The sequence below is a fragment of the Ahaetulla prasina genome, chromosome 6 (genome assembly GCF_028640845.1).
Source record: "Ahaetulla prasina isolate Xishuangbanna chromosome 6, ASM2864084v1, whole genome shotgun sequence".
Taxonomy (NCBI): Eukaryota; Metazoa; Chordata; class Lepidosauria; order Squamata; family Colubridae; genus Ahaetulla; species Ahaetulla prasina.
This window is the reverse complement of record NC_080544.1, coordinates 35,244,477-35,263,633: the sequence shown is the minus strand read 5'-3', so window position 1 is coordinate 35,263,633 and position 19,157 is coordinate 35,244,477. Positions and strand designations below refer to the sequence as shown.

General features: G+C 36.1%; 1 protein-coding gene across 2 annotated transcripts; it reads right to left on the bottom strand.

Moving 5' to 3' along the window:
* Positions 1–634: 634 nt before the first annotated feature.
* ZNF518A (zinc finger protein 518A) lies at positions 635–12,954 on the bottom strand. 2 transcript variants are annotated; one of them, XM_058187425.1, is made up of 3 exons: positions 12,125–12,954; positions 9,053–9,151; positions 635–6,942 (listed from the first exon to the last, which is right to left on the bottom strand). In XM_058187425.1, exon 3 carries the CDS (start codon positions 6,846–6,848, stop codon positions 2,418–2,420), a length of 4,431 nt encoding a protein of 1,476 aa, XP_058043408.1. In that variant the 5' UTR covers positions 6,849–6,942; positions 9,053–9,151; positions 12,125–12,954; the 3' UTR covers positions 635–2,417. The 2 variants fall into 2 exon arrangements, with proteins under 2 accessions (XP_058043408.1, XP_058043409.1); XM_058187426.1 differs by lacking the exon at positions 12,125–12,954 and adding an exon at positions 10,850–11,132.
* Positions 12,955–19,157: the final 6,203 nt, after the last annotated feature.

Sequence of the window (19,157 nt, the reverse complement as noted above, 5' to 3'; positions counted from 1 at the left end):
ACACGATTGAAAGGATATCATTTCAACAATATCACCCACTTAACTGTGTCTGATTTTTGTCACAGGTTTGCAGCTAACATCAAAATATATTTAAATTAACCATACATATTTATCCGACACTCATATTTCTGTCACCTTGTTTAAAGAATTAGTAAAAAAAATGGGTTTGTTTACAGTCTCAGTTCACATTTTTTAGAGATTATTCCATCTGAACAGAACATAATCTTAAAAAGGAATGCTACTTAATTGCACCAACACTTGAAGAATCTATTTTACCCAAAATGTTTAGCAAAAAATAAAAATAATTTTTGTGCCATATATCAGGATTAAAAATATCAGTATTACAAGAAAATAAGGGGCAAAATTACTCTGATCTTACATATTCAAGCAGTATGACATGCAGCAGTACTGTGGCAAAGGCTAGGCCCAGTATTAGTACTTAAGCCATGTTAGAAGCATACATATGTGCATGTTTACGTGCTTGGCTGCAGTCTGAAAATTTAATTTTGCAAACAAGTTGAAACTTGATCTAAATATATGGCTGAGCCTTCTGTCTTAATGTTTTCTTTTTATAAATAGAGAATATAAGTGAAATGTCTAGATATGCAGGTGTTTATCTTGATACAATTGCTCCTTTAAAATAATATTTAAGTTGTTTAGTACCGGGAAAGTCAGCTCAAGTAACAAAACAACCAAGACTTTTTACCAGCAAGTTAATTCCTTGACATTAATAAACACCTGTGCTTTATTTAAGGTTTAAATTTTTCAATACAATTATAGAGCAATATATCTATATAACAAATTTATTAACAAGAAATATGTGCAGGGGAAATTTTAAGAGGTAATCTTAAATTGTAATTCATTTCAAAACACATCACTTTAATATCAAATTATTCACTTTCTTAAGAGGGGTTAATATATTATTTCTATCAACATACAGGTTAACAGTACCCAGCACCTGTTTGGACCTGACTTAAATCTCAAGTTAATAGAAAATTTTAAGAAATATCTATTCCCTTATTCATCATTTTACAAGAGAAAGAAGGAACCATCTACATTATTGTTCAGTGTATTCTTCTCACTTGAAAGCTGCGTGTTTCTAATACAAAGTTGAAAACTTTTTGTTTGGCAGGTCTGCACTAAAGCAGATATTTTTCTGTTATTTCTTAGTGAGAGAAAGATTATGTTTCCAGATAAAAGTACCTAAACAGACCAAAATGATGCAATGGCATCCCCCCCCCCAAAAAAAAAAAAAGTTTGCCATCTTTAGGCCTTCTGAAAGTTAGTAGATTGTGTAGAGGTAAAGGGTCAGGAGAAACCTAAGATGATTTATGAAATCATCTATGTATACTTTCAGTACAAAGGGGAAAAACTGCCTGACAAAATCTTCAATCCACCTGAGACAAATACTGTGTCTAAATAATAAACTATGGTCCAAGCAAGAGATTTTTCAAAGAAATTCAAATACTCTTTTAACAGAAGTTTATGAAACATCAATGTTTCATATCCCAACTGATGGTGTTCCATTAAAAGGAACTTTTTCCAAAATATGACAACAGAGAAAATCACATTCTGCTTTCTAGCATAACCATGATCACAATTATAAGACTGTCTTTTACATGTATTTGGTTGCAAAATTATGAAATCAGATTCTTAATAAAATTTAATACCAATGTTGTAGGGATGACAAATTTGTTCACTTGGAATTCAGCAGTACTGTTATTACAAACAGGGAATACATTTTTTTCAAAAGTTATCTTCATCAGGCATAAACACAGTAATAAGTTTATTGATTTGTATGAAAAAATACTTCACTAAGAAAGTAGACAAACTGCACAGAAATAGTACAAGTGTCATGTGCATAGCAATATAGCTTAAAGCATTCACATATGGCTTTGTTTTAAAAGAAACTGTTAGGAGACCTGGTCCTATACAGACCTATGGTTATACAGTTGACAGAAAGTAAACTGCTTCACATCTTTTAGGCACTTGCTAACAACAGTGATCAATCCCTGGAAAAAAAAAATCTTCAAAAGATCAAGGAAAAATACGGCAATAGCTGTGGATAGCTGAAAACCCTTTTAGTAGTGCATGCACAGAGCTGGAAAATACAATTCCTGTGCAAGATTTTGTAGCAAATAACCAAAGTATAAAAATATGTACACGCTTTCATGTTTAAATATATACAAGACAGAAAAGCCCTGAATTTCATTCTCCAATTACAAATATATGCCATGATAGTAGTAACAAACACAAATTAAACTGCAATAGCAACTATTTAATTCAAATTTATACAGATCCATGTTAGGTGCTAACATGAAACTTGATTTAAAAAACATAATTTTAATGTGTTCCTGGATGCTATCAGCCAAAATAATTTGCAGTCAGAAGAACATGATTTTGTATTCTTCAATAAGTTATTCTAATGAATTCCAGTCTCTAGTGGCTTCCATTAGATGGCGCTGTCCATGCCCTACCCAATTGTCCTGATTGTCAAATATCCTCCCACAAAACCAGCAGCTAAATTTAGTTTTCAGCGTATTATCAGAGGTAGTTTTCACAATCTGATAATTATTTTTGCTAGTCTTCTTCAGTGTTAATTTTAAAACAAATCTTTCTTTTACAGGACTTACAGGTTTTAGCATTTTGTGTTTTCTTCGAGTCAGTTCATCAGTAATTAAGTACAAACTGTTGCTATATGCTGGCTCCAAAAGAGCATCTATTGTTCTCTTCGATAGAGAGACCTTTAGAACATGTCCTTTAAACTTTGCAATAGTTTTCATAACATTTACAACTTCAGGAACATCGGCATCAGGGTGGTTTAGTACAACGACAGGCTGATTTCTCCGAGGACATTTGACAAGTTGCTTAGAATGAAAAGGAAGTAAATTTAAAATCCTTATAGTATCTTTTGATGCTCTTGGTCTATAAGGGGTTTGAAACAAGGATTCAAATTCATTCACGTCTACTTGATTTTTTTCTTTGCACTTTCGATGCAATGTTTTCTTTCTAGGAGGTCCCTGAAAGTCATCATTAGCTTTCCGTTTCAAGTTCTTATTCTTCTGTGAAACTGTAGCATTAGAAACTTTAGCATCATTTTGCTTTAAATGACGCTTAATCTTTGACATTTGCGTTGACATATTGTGTGTTGCTCTTTGATTTTCAAAACTGCTTCCTTTGTTAGTAGTTTCTTTTTGAGTTAAATCAGATGGGATCTTTTGTGACCACGTCTTTCCAACTTTAGAGGAATGTACTAGTTCTACAGAGGAGCAAGAATCTTTTGAGTTCTCATTTGCTGAACAAGCATTTGCTGGCATCAATCTACCTGATAAGGATAAGGCATTGCTAGAAGGTTGAGCTGTATTTTTCTGATTTAGTGCAGGACTATTGCAACACTTCATATTCTTCAATTGTGAAGGTGAGAAAATGTTGCTAACTGGTTGGCATTTGTCTGCAGCAGGAAAAGTCTTAATTTTCAAAAAAAGCTTTTGTTGCATTGCTCCGTGTTTCTTTGGTTCAGAACTTTGAGTATAAGTAGGACCTTGAAAAATATTATGGTTTTGTACAAGAGATTTGTTCGATGACATACACTTAAGAAAAACTGCTTGTCTGCCATTGGGCAAAAGTGCATACACAGGTTGTTCCTGTCCAACCTCTGGCTGTTTTACTGACTTTGCACAAGCAGCCTTACTGCCTTGAAATCCAGCAAGTATTTTCATGGAAGAAAGTCTGCTCTCCGGATTTGTAATGTTGTGCTGATCATTTTGTGGAATGGCATTGGACGAAGCATCACAAGTATTAATACTAGAATTTCTTATACTTCTAGAATCATCTGTTTGTAGGTCCTTGTTTGAGGAGACTGCCTTCATAGATGCAATTTTCCCTAAAACCTGAGAATTATTTTCAGTGGCATTTGCAACTGTTCCAAGGGACCCCCTACCAAATGTCAAAATCATTCCAGGTCCTTTATTTAAAAGCAAAGATGCAGTTCTGGTAGCCTGAGCATCTGATGAGCTCACTTTTGGAGAAGGTCTTCCTGAAATAACTTTTAATCCTTGCTTGTGAGCAAGCTGCAAAGGTACAAAAAATCTTGATGGAGTTGACTGTAGTACTGCTTTTTTCTGTTCAGGAAAAAATGGACAATTTTTACTAGGGCCACGGATATTATAGCGTACCTTGTCTTTCGCCAATTGTTGTGTTATGATTGAATCTGTCTGAGTCTTAAGCAGTGCACCAACACTGGTTTTCCCCGACACTGAATTTATTGCTTCTGTTCTAAGAGGCAAAGGGATTTGTCCTCCGTTTAGGTATACACTTTCATTCGTTGCAGTGTTGTTCATATTCAGTTCTCTCTTAAACTTATCAGGAGAATCAGTTAAATTGCAAGAAGAAGATGAATCATTATGTGTAAATGTCCTATAATTTGTATATTTGTTTGAAAAAGATCTGTCATTAGTTTTAACATAGTTATTTGACTGAGCAAGGGTTGGTCTTTTTAAGACATCTTGTAATGACTGGTTTATTTCAGGTGACAAATAGGTAGATGCCTGCTTACTTTGAAGGGAAAAAACTGATGTTATTTTGGGCATAAGTGATGAACGTACACAATTAGAATCATTTTCTTGCTTGGATTTTTCAGCTACATGTTCCAACACTTGATTTACCTTAGAATTCAAATACAATTGTCCATCATAGTTTTCTAACCAACACTGTTTGTCAATACTGTGAGTGGGTGGGCTGGCTGAGAATACTTGAGCATTATTACCATTTACAAAGCCATAAAGAGGCAGCAATGATTTTTTGTCTAAATTTAATTCTGTTACTGATTGTGAAAAACAAGGCATAGATTCGTTCGTAGACTTGCTTTGCAGAGGATAAATTTTGTTGGAAGTAAATTCTTTTGATTTTTCCAAAATGCCTATTTTAGAATAATTATGGAAAGGCAATGGTGCCTGACTGGAAAAATCTGGCGATGAACAATAGAGATTATGGTGTTTATTATTGTTGTTTATTTCACCATTCGCTACTCTGAATTCTGGAGGAAAAGGTTTTTTCATGGGATCATAATGAAGCATGCGTGAACCAGAAGGGGATAAAACCTGGGGATGGTCTTGAGGTATACAATTTTTCCATGAAACTGGACTTCTAGTCTTGACCACCAAATCACAAGGAAATGAAGATGTTTCAGATTTCACCGGCAAACGGGTTGCACACTTTCCTACCACTACAATAGGTGGTGCAATGTTCTGTGATGCACTGCAGCATGTATTCTTACCTTCTTGCTTTATTTTTCCTGGAAACTGGTTAGATGATGAAAATGTTGACAAGTGAGCAGAATTATTCCTAGGCATTTGATTATTAACTTCATGAGATCTACCAACTAAAGGTAAATTACAGTTGTCAGCTGTCTCTTCTTGACATTCAACTGCACCATCTTTAATCCCATCAAATTTATTTCCTCCTGGCAAATTCTGTTTTTCTGTAGGTAGCAATTTTATTACTATATGTTGTTTTCCATCCACCGTTTTGAATCCCAAAAATTTAGCACTGTAGTTTGCAGGAACAGATATTTTATTATTTTTAACCATCAACACTGTAGGACCATGAACTGCTTTTTTCATCAATCCCCTTGTGGAACCTAGTCCACCTTCTGCTCTGTTGTACTGAACTGCTGGAGATGATTTTGTTCCACTATAAACAAGCTTTTCATTTAAAAGAATATCATGTAGTTCTTTTCCAGACTGACCTACTTCTTCAGATTTAGGCAGGCTCTCTTTCAAGACTTTGAAAACATGTTCATCCTCTTCTTCAGTTCTACAGCCATCGGTGGTAATTTTTTTACGTCTCCACAATGCTTTCCTTGATGCACCAGTTTTGTACCTTTTCAAGACAAGTTTTAGTCCTGTTGAATTCTTCACCCTTTTTTCTTTATCTTCTGTATTCATTTTATCTTTTGCATAGAGATGGTCTTTGTGTAAGGTAATAATATGTTTTAAAAGATAGTTTTTCCGTGATGCCATGTAGTTGCAATACTGACAACTGAAAGGAAACATGCCAGTGTGTGAAACAACATGCTTTTGAAACTCTTCTTCTGAAAAACTTACATGATGGCATTTCTCACAATTATACTGCATTTCATTATGCCTATGTATATGTTGAACAAAGGTGCCTACATCTTGAGTTGAAAATCTACATCTATCACAGTGAAAATTACCATTTACACAATGTTGAGATGTGAAATGTTTTGTTAAGTCCAATAGAGTATATCGGTGATCATCATTACAGATTTCACATTTTACTAAGGTGCTACGATGCGTTCGGCGATGTTGGTTGAATGACTGAAAGTCATTAGCTGAAAAATTACACATTTCACAGGGGTAGGATGGCAATTCTCCCTGGTGCAACAACTGAAAATGTTTCTGTAGATCATTTGGGCTATATCTGATGTTGTTTTGGCATTTTGTACAACTGAAATTCAGTATTTTTACTGTTTTCAAGCCTTCTTCATAATGTAATCCTGATTTGTTATATGGAATATAAATCTCAGAATAATTTAAACTGTTCCCATTCACATCCATTTGCATGAAAGATGCTTTTTCTTTACACTGAAATAATTTCATATATTTGTTAATTTCATGTTTAAAAATTATTTCATTTGGTATGTTTACCCTGGGCAATTCTATTTTCACCTTTTTTAGGCCATAGGCAACGATATCCGAAATTGTAGGTTCAAATGTAGACTTTTCAATACTAATATCAGATGTAGAAACACACAGTCTATCTGACTCATCATCTTGTAACAAGTTGGTCTTCTGAATGCAAAAAAATTGTTCTTGCTCAGATGGCATTTTTTGTAATGTACTATTATTGCAATCTTCGTCTTATAAAAGACTCTGTGCGGAATTATCATCCAAGTTCCACAATTTTCTTAACTTGGCATATCTGAAATAAAAATATCAAGTTAATTTTTAAAACTTCAAAAGGAAAGACAGATGCCCAGAGTCCCATTTTAGACAGCATATAGTACAATACAGGTGCTAAAAGGATATGGCTATAAAACTTGTTTCTTTTTAAAAAAACAGCAACACCAGACTTGTGTTGTTATTAATATGCTCCAAATTCTCTGGCTTCATTCTTTATTGCTATGTTTCAGGACACCAAAAATAATTTTACTGATGGTCTACTGGTCATCATCCTACACTCACTGAGTCATTCATTGATTCTTTTTTAAATTACTGTTCTTCATGTTTATCAGCTATTTTCATTGTATATCTTCTTTTGATACAGTTACATTAAAAAGTCATTGTCCAGCCACTACTATCATTCTTTCCAAACTAATTCAAGTCTGCCAATATCTTTTTCATCTAATGTCCCTGAGCTTTTTCCTTTAACTTAATTTTATTTTTTTTAAAAAAACTAAAATCAAATAACTGACTAACCAGATAATCACAATGTCGCTTTATTTCATGATGTAATGTAACAAATACACTATATGGTTTGTTAAATATTCTTAAAGGAGCACTTCCCTTGTTTGAAGACACAGAAAAGTAATCCATATTTTGTTCCCCTTACTGTTCTGGCTTCCATCCTCTAATTTTCATTCACAGACTTCACTACCTTTACCAAATTATTTTGCTTCTTAAAACCATTATTTAATGGTTAATAATAAGACAATTACACAGACATTTCTCAGGGCTGTGTGCTATCTCCATTGCTCTTCTCCCTATACCAATGACTGCATCTTTAAGGATCTTTCTGTTAAAGTATTAAAGTTTGCAGATGATACAACTGTCATTGGTCTCATTCGAGATGGTCAGGAGTCAGCATATAGGCAGGCAGCTGAACAACTGGCCCTATGCAGCCAGAACAATCTGGAGCCAAACATGCTTAAAACTTTAGAGATGATAGAGGATTTTAGGATGAACCCTCCTATTCCACCATCTCTTACTATATTTGATAGCACAGTATCAATAGTAGAGTCCTTCAAGTTTTGGGGTTGTATAATCTCCCAGGATTTGAAATAGACACCTAACACTAGAACCATCATTAAAAGGGCACAACAAAGATTTTTCTTCCTATGCCAACTCAGAAAGCTCAGATTGCTGAAGGAGGAGTCTACATTTCTACTTCTGTAATTGTCTGATTTGGTACAGCAACTAAACAGGACAGGTAAAGGCTCCAACTGATAGTCAGCACTGCAGAAAAAACAACTGCAAACAGCCTGCCTTCCATAGACCTGTAGATTGTGTAGGTCAGAAGGAGGGCTGAGAAAATAGCTACAGATCCCTCACATCTTGGACAAATAAACTATTCTATTTCTATTCTATTCCTCTCTTGCCATTCATTATGCCTAGTGTTGCTTTTCATCAATGCTGCCACATTCAAGAACTGCTTTCTCAAAACTTGTATTGTAGAAATCTTAGAACAGAAGTGTACAAATATTATCTTTAATTATTTTAAAAACTTCCTCTATCACATTCGAAAATACAATTTAGTAGCAACTACTGCAGCCTCTAAGGGCCTCATGTACCCTTAGAGCCTCAGATCTTCTTTAGTTTTAGTCTGTAAATAATTTGTGGCAGGAACTATTAAAGATCACCTTCATTAATGTAATGTAAATAACAGTTAATAATGCCAGTAGGTCTAGTAAATTAATAAAAATATTTATGAACTGAAAATGTAGAATATGCTACAGCTTTATTGCCTAGTATTGTCACCTACTACGAGCAGGCACACAAATTATGATTTATAAGCCAGAATTCATATATAAAAAATTAAAACATAACACTTAAAGCCAGGCTTGTTCAATCTGTGGCCCACGAGCCACATGTGGCCCTGGACAGTTAGTAACACAGCCCCACAAGATTTTAAATTTTTAACATTATGATGTGATTTCTATACATGAACTATATGTTTTACATGTGGCCCAAGACAATTCCTCTTCACTCAATATGGCCCATTCAAGCCAAAAGTTTGGAAATCCAACATTTTAAGCTAAATCTCTCAAATCCCATTTTAACCTTTTAAAGTGTAACAAAGTTATAAAACTTACTCTTTAAGAAAAACTATGATGCCATTTCCAATAGCTTGCGCAAGAGGTGAATTTGGAAATCAAGATTCAAAAGACGTTGCATTCAATGTACAACACATCCTAAAATAAAGAACATATTATTTTTAAAGCACAAAAGTATCAAAAGTTAGAAATTCAGTCATTAATATTTCAGATGTGTCTCTCCTCAATAAATTGGAACAAATACTGATGTCATTTTACTATAAAAGTTGTCATTCTCTATAGTGAAAAAAACAGATACAAGAATGCTGAAAATAGTTACGCTAACTAGTCTTTTTAGCGTTGAATAAAATAGTTACATTAATTAGTCTTTTTACTCTGCATACACTAACAATAATATTGATTCCTTAAAAAGTCAAAACTTTTAGTAAAATTAACATTTTATTTAAAATCAGAATATTCTAAATGGTGCATTTAGATACATAACAAGATGTGTCAGAATGAACAACAAAAAATATTATCTGAATCAAAGAATTAACTGCAAAGACTGGATCACCCTGCAAGAATAAAAACTTCTAAAGTATCTTTTAAAACAATTTTCAAAATTAGAACGATCTTGACATCCTTATACAAAGTAGAATCTAAATGCTAACTAATAGAAAGAAAATATTTAATTTTGCAAGAAAAATCCAAGACTTCAATGTTATATGTAATATAATTGATGAAAAAGAAGTGATTAAGTCAACAATAGTAACAATGAATTATCGTGTGAAATATCCTGTATTTTAATACTGTTCAAAATTCAGCAAGGAGAAACAGTTTACAATTTTGAAACATAGCAAAATATTATTTGTGCCATCTACATCTTCCCTATAATGAGTTTATTTATAACAATGCCATTTTGCATATTATTATTATTATTATTATTATTTTAAACAAAAGCCTATGTATTAGGTTAAGCCTGTAACAGTAGCTTGAAATGGCAGTTACAGTGTAATACAAGTAATCTATAAAACTTATATCTTATAAATTATCAAGACAGAACATCCAGAACGTTATTTAATAAAATGGCCCAATGGCATCAGAAATAATCATCACTCTATTTTGCTATAAAAGCTTTAAATCAATCATAACTTCATTGGTCTATTTATTCAATGATGTCTTTCAAGATGCACTACATCATTCTACGCTGTAATGATGTAGTCATTAACATCATCCTGTTTGCTTTTGAAATGACACTAGTAGTGATACTATTTCTGAGCAACAAATGATACTATTTCTGAGCAACAAATAATTATGGTGTTTGGGTAAAAAACTAATCCAAACAAAATAAGACAATATTACAGTCTTTTCAAGATTTTTAACAAACAATTAAGGGCAATGCTGAAAAGCTCCAATATAAATTGAAGATCCTTCGATTCAGAAAACATGCTATTTATTTATTACATTTATACTACTCTGCAAACCCAGTGGTTTTACAGGAACATATAAACCACTGAAACAAAAGTCTGGTATTCAGTCTTAAGTCATTTACTATTGGAAGTTTACATGGTGAAGACAAAAAAGGCAGTTAAGGAAGGCTTGGATAATATATTTCAAATTTAATTTTCTAGATAACTTAAACTTCTAGTGAAAATTCCTCAGTGCTCATCAAATATATTATATTATTTGCTTCTTTCATCTCTAGCAATCCTCAATGATCAGGAATCCAGGAACATTCATCCAACAGCTTCATACCAGCACCATTGATTTTTTAAATTTTCCTTCTAGTCAGAAAGAACAGCATTATTCCTTTTGACAGAGGGTCAACAATAATCTCCACCATAATGCAAAACTCACCAGGTGGCAAAGTTTTCAGGGATTTTTGGGGGGTCTTTTCAATTTTCCTGTGGTTTTATCACCTGCACATTCCCTCTCTCCATCTCTTTGCTCCTTTCTCTCACTGCTGTGATTACTGGACAAAAGCAGATGCCTATTTGTCCTTGCTCATTTTTCTCTCCACACCTCTTTCTTTGTTCCTTAGGTGAGTGAGAATAAGACGACAGTATTCTGCAATAAAGTACAATCCTACACCAACGGATACACTTCTAATTAGACATCAGTAAGACTGCCTCTACATCTTGTTCCTCTCACTAGCCTGAAAGATGAAGGAGAGAAATGATGGGTGTATGTATTTAATAGAAAAGTTTACTTTTACTTGCCAGTGGATAGCGATTCTATTTCTGAATGGCTAATTGCAAGAACGGTGGTCAACTTAGTTCCCTTGGTCCTTCTAGAATTGGGAAAAGGGGCATTTCAAATTTTAAAAAAATATGCGTCTGTGCACCTTAAAGTGCCATATTGTACACAGTCAACCACTTCACCTGCTGGGGAGGGTTCCTTTTGAACTACTGTGAAACAAGTGTATGAATGTGTCTTGCAATTGAAGTGTGTTTAGCTCCCACTCAAGACACTTTAAAAGTGGAGGGAGGGGGTCAACGATGTAGCAGGTAAAGCGCACCTTTCGGGATAATGGGGTGAGCACGAGGGCGCCAAGCGCTGCAGGAAAACCCTACACTCAAGTTGCTACAAAGATGTCCGGATGATACCCATGTGAAGTAAGGAGGCATTTCCATGCCACACGCCAAGAGGCAGGTGAGCCTAGGAATGGGTTGGATGCCCACATCTCTCTCTCGGACAACCTAGCCCTCCAACTGAGGGGTGGCCGCCCACGCGCACACAAAAGTTCATCGGCCGTTGTTGATGCCGGGTCTTCCGCGCGGCCATGGCTGTCACAGCGCCTCGCCGCCTTCCTAAAACTCCCACCACGCGCCGCCAAAGCCCTTCCCGAGCCGTCTCCGCTTCCCGGGGTGAGAAACGGGGGCGCGCCACCAACTTTCCCAACGGCGGCCGCGGGAGGTGATGGCGGAGCGTTGGGGACTATTTGATGCCTCAGCCCACAGCGAGAGGGCGGGTACCGGGGTCGCCCGTCTTGCGAAGACCCCCTTCTCTCGCTCCAACCGCCGGCGGCGGCGGGTGGTGGTGGTTGGGTGCCCCCCCTCCCTGTGGGGCGCCCAGGGACATGCGCCACCCCCGCGCCCGCCAACCGCTCCGCTCGCTGGGCGCCTCGATTACCTCGCCCGTCTCCATACTCCGACGAGTCACTATTGGCGGCCATTACACTTTCCATCCGGGTACTGCGGGAAATTGCCGAGCTCAGCAATGGAGGGAAGGGGTGGGGTGAGAGCGGCGGAGGGATCTGCGCCTCGCATGGCACGGAAAGAACCGAGGCCCGGACAAGTGTATAGGGCCGCGGCCTGTCGTCCTTTCGCCTTTCTCTCTTTTCTCCTCGGTGGCGCAGCGGCGGCGGGGCCTTCGGGTGTTTCCCCGCGTCGGGAAAGCGGCTTCGGGGGGTGGGGAACGGTGTAGCGCGGCCGCTGCGCGGAGAGTTTCTCCGAAAGTCAAGAAGGCAATTGGCGCTCATTGCCTTCCCCACCGAGTCCCTCCTCCCTCTCCCCTCCCCCACAGCTGGTGTTGGTTTGCGTGAGGGAGAGCGAGCACGGTGTAACTCAAGCACAAAAGTACCCCTCGCCCTGACAAGCCTTTCCCTCTCAGGAAAACGGCCTTAGGGGCTCTATGTCCCCTAGGAGGCCGGCACTCAAAGACAAGACCCTCCAAGAGGAAGCAAACAAGGCGCCCTTCGCCTTGTCTTTCCCCTCCATCAACGAACAACGCCATCTTTCCTTTGGCTCATCAACCCGTAGCCATTGTCTGAAAGCTGTTCATCCCTGAGCGCCGGCCGTATAGACTTGTCCTTCCTTCTTCCTGCGCAGAGCATCGTCTTCTTTTCGTGCGAAGAAAGGCCCTGTTGGGCTCTTCCAAAGCCCCGTATCTCCTAATAGGAGGACGAGTCAAATCTGCAAGCTTTTCCCTTGCTGGGAGATTTCATAGTCCGCAGCCTTTTTTTTTTTTACCTGCAAGGCAAAGAAGGGAAGAAAATGGCCGGGGCCTCCGTTTATGAGTCGGTGTCTTTAGACTTGGGGAGAGGAAGGAGGGCTTGAAACAATGGCAGAATGCATCGCAGGTAGAGCGCCTTTGTTTCAAAGCTGGTTACAAAGCGTGGGGGCGGGGGGAGGATCCAAATAGGAAGGAGAGAAGTTGTCGGGGATCAACATTGGGAAGAGCAAAAAGATGTTGAAAGTTCAGAGTTTTGTAGTCCAGCTTAACATCAGTGCACCCTTCAGTATCTTCATTGGAAGGCAAATCCATAAAGCTGGAGAGAATAACAAGGAAGGAAGCTATGAGAGGAAGCCTTAGGGGTAGCTTAAAAGACAAAGCAAAGTCGAGTTAAAGACAAAATGGTGAAATCGTCTTCCTATTCTAGCTCATTGTTTCGCAACGTGTCAATTTTAAGATGTCTGAACTTCAGTTCTCCAGCCATCTTAAAAGTTGGGAAATGCTGTTCCCAACATGGGATGCTGCAAGAATAGATTTTCTGACATCAACATTCATCTGTTCCCTTTTCTTTTTCATCCTGGTTCTGTGTTCTAATTTTTTAAACCATCTCTTACCTTAATAGTCAAGGAAGAAGGAAGACTGTTAGACACTCATTTGGAAGTTCAATAATAATCTTCAATAATCTTTACCAAATTCCTTTGAGGAACTGCATTTAAAAAAAGTTATAATATGCATTATAAAATCTGTGTAATCTCTTCATGATATATATAAATGTAATGCTTATGGTACATGATTTTGCAGGAATTCTATTAGATTTAATGACACCTACAAATTTAAATATATGGCTTGGAGTTGGCCATGAAGTAACATTTAAATCTAATGCTAATTATCTGCTTTAGATTCAGATCATAAAGATCTTTTATGAATATAAAGTAAAATATTAGTATTTGCCTTAAATATAGCTATACATATTTAATACACTTAGAAAGTAAATTATTTTAAGATTTTCTAACATTTAATATAGAGCTAAATATGCTAAAGTACAGTATGTCCATATATTAAATATAAACTTTCCAGGAAGATTGTTTTGAATTGGCATACCATATATATTTTATTTGATGAGTTGATTATTTAAAATATATATATTTGATCTTCCTCCTTATTTCCATCATTCTAAGTATTTAAGAAAATACACTACAAACAAAATATATTTTAAGTACATTTGGAACTAGCAAAAAAACCAGTAAATGCAATTAAGTCTTTGAAACATTTTCACCTTGCATTACTTTGCTAGTATTGACTGGCAAGAAGTGATCTACCAAATGCATTTTTTTTATCTAGATTGGCATCAGATACAAATTTTGTGTTAAGTTTTTATTTCACTATCTGAACAGATTAAAGAAATTCTTGATCCTTTATGTGTGTCATCAAGATATATAAAATCACCATGTATGAAGCAACTTTGGATTTAACCCAATAAAATGTCTTTCATGACCAGCCCTATCATTAGGAAAACTGGGTAGACAAATCAAGGGTAATACATCTCTGAGAATGAGGAGTTAGAAATTCATACAGCTGTAAAGTCTGGCCATTAGGTCCAATTCCCTGCTCAGAGCAGGAACCCAAATTAAATATCCCTGACTATGCCTTCTACATGAAGGTCTCTGCAAAGAGGAGACCATTACTTTTTCTGTGTAATTGGTTGTCCAGTTAAAATTTCCTGTAATTTAAATCCACTGTTTCATGGCCAAACTCAGGAGCTGTACAGAACAGAGTTTGATTTTCTGGGTGACACCCTTTCAAATACTTTAAATTATATGTACCTACCCTACCTCCTTTTTCAAGGCTAGGCATATCTCGTTCCTCCAACTCTATTCATAGGAATTATTCGCTACTCTCCTATTATCCTTTTTACTCTTCTCCGAACCTGTTTCAATTTATCTGGTGGGGTCCAGAATTGAATATAATCCTTGAGATAGGATCTGACTGTTTCAGCGTATTCCATATAAATTTCTATTGATACAACTTGGAAATCTTATTTGCCTTTGCAGACACCTCACTTCAGTTTTGTACCTTCTGCAAGCTTAACAAGAATTCCCCTTACACATGTGTCCAAATCATTTTAATAAAAGTATTGAAAAACAAAGGCCTCAGGACAGAACCTTGAAACACTGTATCCAATAACTCATCCTGGTAAATGAGGAATAATTATTGAGTGCTCTTTCAATACAATTTTTGAGCCAGCTATGTAGCCACTTAATTATCACGTCAACCATCTCATGGCTTATTAATCAAAATGTCAAGGAGAATATAAAATATTTTGCTGAAGTCAAGTTATATTTCCAACATTCCCTTGATCTATGAAGGGACATTAACAATGTGTTTTAACTAAGTTATCTGACAATATTTGTTTTTGACAGACCTTTCCTGATTTTCAGTGTACTTCCATACAGATCTTTTTATGCTCTGCTCCAGAATTTTACCAGGTTCAGTGTGAGACTGATCCATTTGTGCAGTTATTCCTTAGATCCTTCTTTCTTCCTCTTTTTTTTTAAAATAGAGACATTTGTTATCTACCAATGACAAGATACTTCACAAATGCTATAGAATTTCTTACAAATAAAACACAAGAGTATAGTCAGGCAATCAATTCCTTCAGAATCCTGCAATGCTATTCATTTCATCCAAAAAATGTAAGTATATTTGAAGTAAACATTCCCTGACCAAGTTTCTATCAAACTCATGTCAATTCTGTCTTTGCATTTATTTTCACCATTTTCTGAGGGAAAACATATTCTTTTTAGAAAAATCCGCACTGGACTACCTCACTTTTTTTTTTTTACTGTTGCCATTTTGTTTTCTTCATTAAAGGAAATGGAGACCAATTCCTTTCAAATTTTAACTAATGCATACTTAAGTTCCCCCTACCAAACACTGATTTTTAAAAAAATATTTTTGTTTTATAGAAGTTCACTGTTACCTCAGATTCTGGGATGTTATGTTTTACAAACTTTTATTTGAGAGGGTTCTTAATTTACCTCTTAATACTCAATACGTTATATGTTATTAATATGCTAGTTAACATTTGCTGATAATTCATTCTCTTTTTAGTATGTTAAAGACTGTTTTTAAACACTTTTGATACTCTTGCTTTGCTTCTCATTTGTTTATATTTTATAATATTAGATTTATATAAAACGTTGGTTGTGATAATAATAAACTTGAATTTGAACCTAAACTTTATTGTTTTCAGATCTTTCCTCTGCAAATCTTCATCTATCTTCCATTTTCTTTCCTTATGGGAATGTAATTTGGTATTCCATTTTTAGAAATTCCCATCTGTAGCTACTTTTCAATTTTCTTGCCATTTTCCTACATATTATTCCTTAAAAATTTAATAAAATCCATTTTTATAAAATCTCAGATACTCATTTAATTCTCAACTTTACCTTTAGTTAAGAGGTCTGGCATTGGGTGGTTGTTTTCACTCATTATATTCTTTCTCAACTAATTTTTCTTATAGTAAAGGTAAAAGTTCCCCCCACAGGCGTGCTAGTCGTTTCCGACTCAGCCCCAGCTTTTTTGTTTAGTTTAGTCTGCCTCTTCTCCCACTTGAATGCCTCCCAAATAAAAATCAGGTACAATAAAGAAAATTACAGGGGGATAGACTTAGATTTAGAATAATGTTATTGTCACTTTAGGTAAAGGTTTCCCTCGCACATATGTGCTAGTCGTTTCCAACTCTAGGGGCGGTGCTCATCTCTGTTTCTAAGCCAAGGAGCCAGCACTGTCCGAAAAGGTCTCTGTGGTCATGTGGCTGGCATGACTAAATGTAGAAGGTGCACAGAGCGCCGTTACCTTCCCACCAAAGTGGTCCCTATGTTTCTACTTGCATTTTTTATGTGCTTTTGAACTGCTAGGTTGGCAGAAGCTGGGACAAGTAATGGGAGCTCACTCTGTTACGCGGTGCTAGGGATTCAAACCACTGAACTGCCAACCTTCGGAATGACAAGCTCAGCATCTTAGCCACTGAGCCACCGTGTCCCTATTTTTTTTTCCTTATAGATTAGTATCCAATCAAGGATAGCGGATTCTCTTGGACTTCCCACCATTTTCTGACAGAGAAAGTTCTAAACAGGACATTTTAGAAATTTCCTAGAAGAATCATGCTTAGCAGATACCAAGGCCTTTAAATCACTGCAACTTATTTAAAGGATTGTTGCTTTTGAAAACATTCTCAAGTTCTCCCTAGCATTAGAGATATCAAAGAAAGTATTACCTCTGTACATGCCTCTACGTATTTTATCCTGGATGAGTAAATATTTTTCAGTCTTCTTTCTGTAAACAAATTGTATATCTCTGTTGCAGTATTGTAGTCATTGGAACCAATCCACTTAGCCTCTACTACATATTTTAAACCATACTTGACTTCCTTTTCTGTGTCCCATAGATTCATCCTTTAGAACTTAGAACATCATGTGCTACATCACCTGCTTTTTCTTTTTCACTCTCGGGAATGAGGGATTTTGTCCTATCTCCAATATTGAATTACTAGCTTTCAAACATAAAAGGAAGGATATTAGATTGTATTGCACTTGAAAGGGCATCTTCCTTGTGATTCAGATTTTGAGTGCTTACCAAAATTTCAGTAATTCAGCCCGTTTGTTTTTCTTTCATGATTTGTGTTACTTTAAAATTATAAGTTTTATTGCTATTTCATGACTAGATTTCAAACTCTGTTAGTCTAATCCATAGCGTTCTGCACAAATGATAAAACTGTTTAATCCTTTCTTTTGTAGAAGCAAAAGACTTTGATATATATCATAAACCAATTTTGCAATTTGTCCATTTGCAAGCCTTTTGTCAGACCCCATAAGAGCGGAAACTGCTGCAAAAACACAGAACCAGTCTATTTGTCAACCAGAGTTGAATGTATCTTTATGCTTATTTATGCCTTCCTTCCTCTTGGTTTTTTTTTAACTGCATGCTTATTAAAAATATGCTAATGTTGCATACACTAAACTCTTTTTTTATTCCACATTAATTCTGAATAACTACCATCTAATCTTTTTGACTTTGTAATAACTAGTGGAATACTTGATTAAATCTTCTACATCATCCATAAACAGCTTTCAACAGATAGAAGAATAACTTCTACCACCTTGCTTATTCATCCTTGTAGGAGGAATAAAAACTTAAGAAGAGCTGTGCTGAATCATATCAAAGACTTGTTTAGTATTCCAAAGCAGACTTACTCAGATACTAGAAATGCAATAGAGAAAGTGTAATTAGTAATTACTCATAACCCTATTCTCTGTGCATCTGTCTAATCCGCTTTTATTTCCAAGCTGATAGTCCACTCCATTTTGTGGTAGCAGATTTCACAGTTTAACAATGTTGTGGAATAACAAATACAGATTTTACAAATCTGATAAAGTGGAATACAGTCCGAAAAAACCCAAATGCCATACTAATTTGTTAGATATAACCACAGCACAAAATATTCATGATTTTATTGCAGAAAGTGTTACATAATTTCAACATTTTATTTTTTCCCTGAGCTTATATTTATTATTTCACAATGATGTTCAGACAGGGTACTGTAACCTTCATCTTTGTCACTATGTTCTTACTATTCTAACATACCAAAATACTCTTTATTACATTTTCCTGCAAATTTGAATCTGCAGATCAGGGAAGAAAGAATTTATATGCAGTTGGTAATTCTTCAGTAACCTTGTTCATGATAGTTTTCCTACTCCTTCAACGTGCTGAGCTCAGGATTCTGATGAAAAAAGATAGTTCTTATCATCGTTTGGATCAATGTTTCTCAGCCTTAGCAACTTTAAGATGTGTTGACTTCAACTCTCAGAATTCCTCAGCCAACCATGGCCTCTTAAAATTGCCAAGACTTCTATGGATGTTTGCTCTGCATTAAGACTCATTAACTGCACAGGGACCTACATTGAGGTCCCTACATTTTGAAACTTCTAAACCCATGTTTTTGCAACCCCTGGAATATCACACCCCGGTTGGGAACCCCTGTTCCCTAGAATCTAGGTTGTAATCCTGAGTACACCTTTTACTTTGGAGTAACCTGAGTTAAACTCAGGCTTACTGTACTTCCAAGTAGCCAACTGTTTTCATTACCTCTTATGCATAACCTGGCAAGCAACATACAATATTTGTAGTTATTTAGTTTGCTTTGAGG

What these genes read in the sequence shown, in the direction of transcription:
- ZNF518A (XM_058187425.1), bottom strand. Translation starts at nt 6,848, where the DNA reads ATGCCATCTGAGCAAGAACAATTTTTTTGCATTCAGAAGACCAACTTG.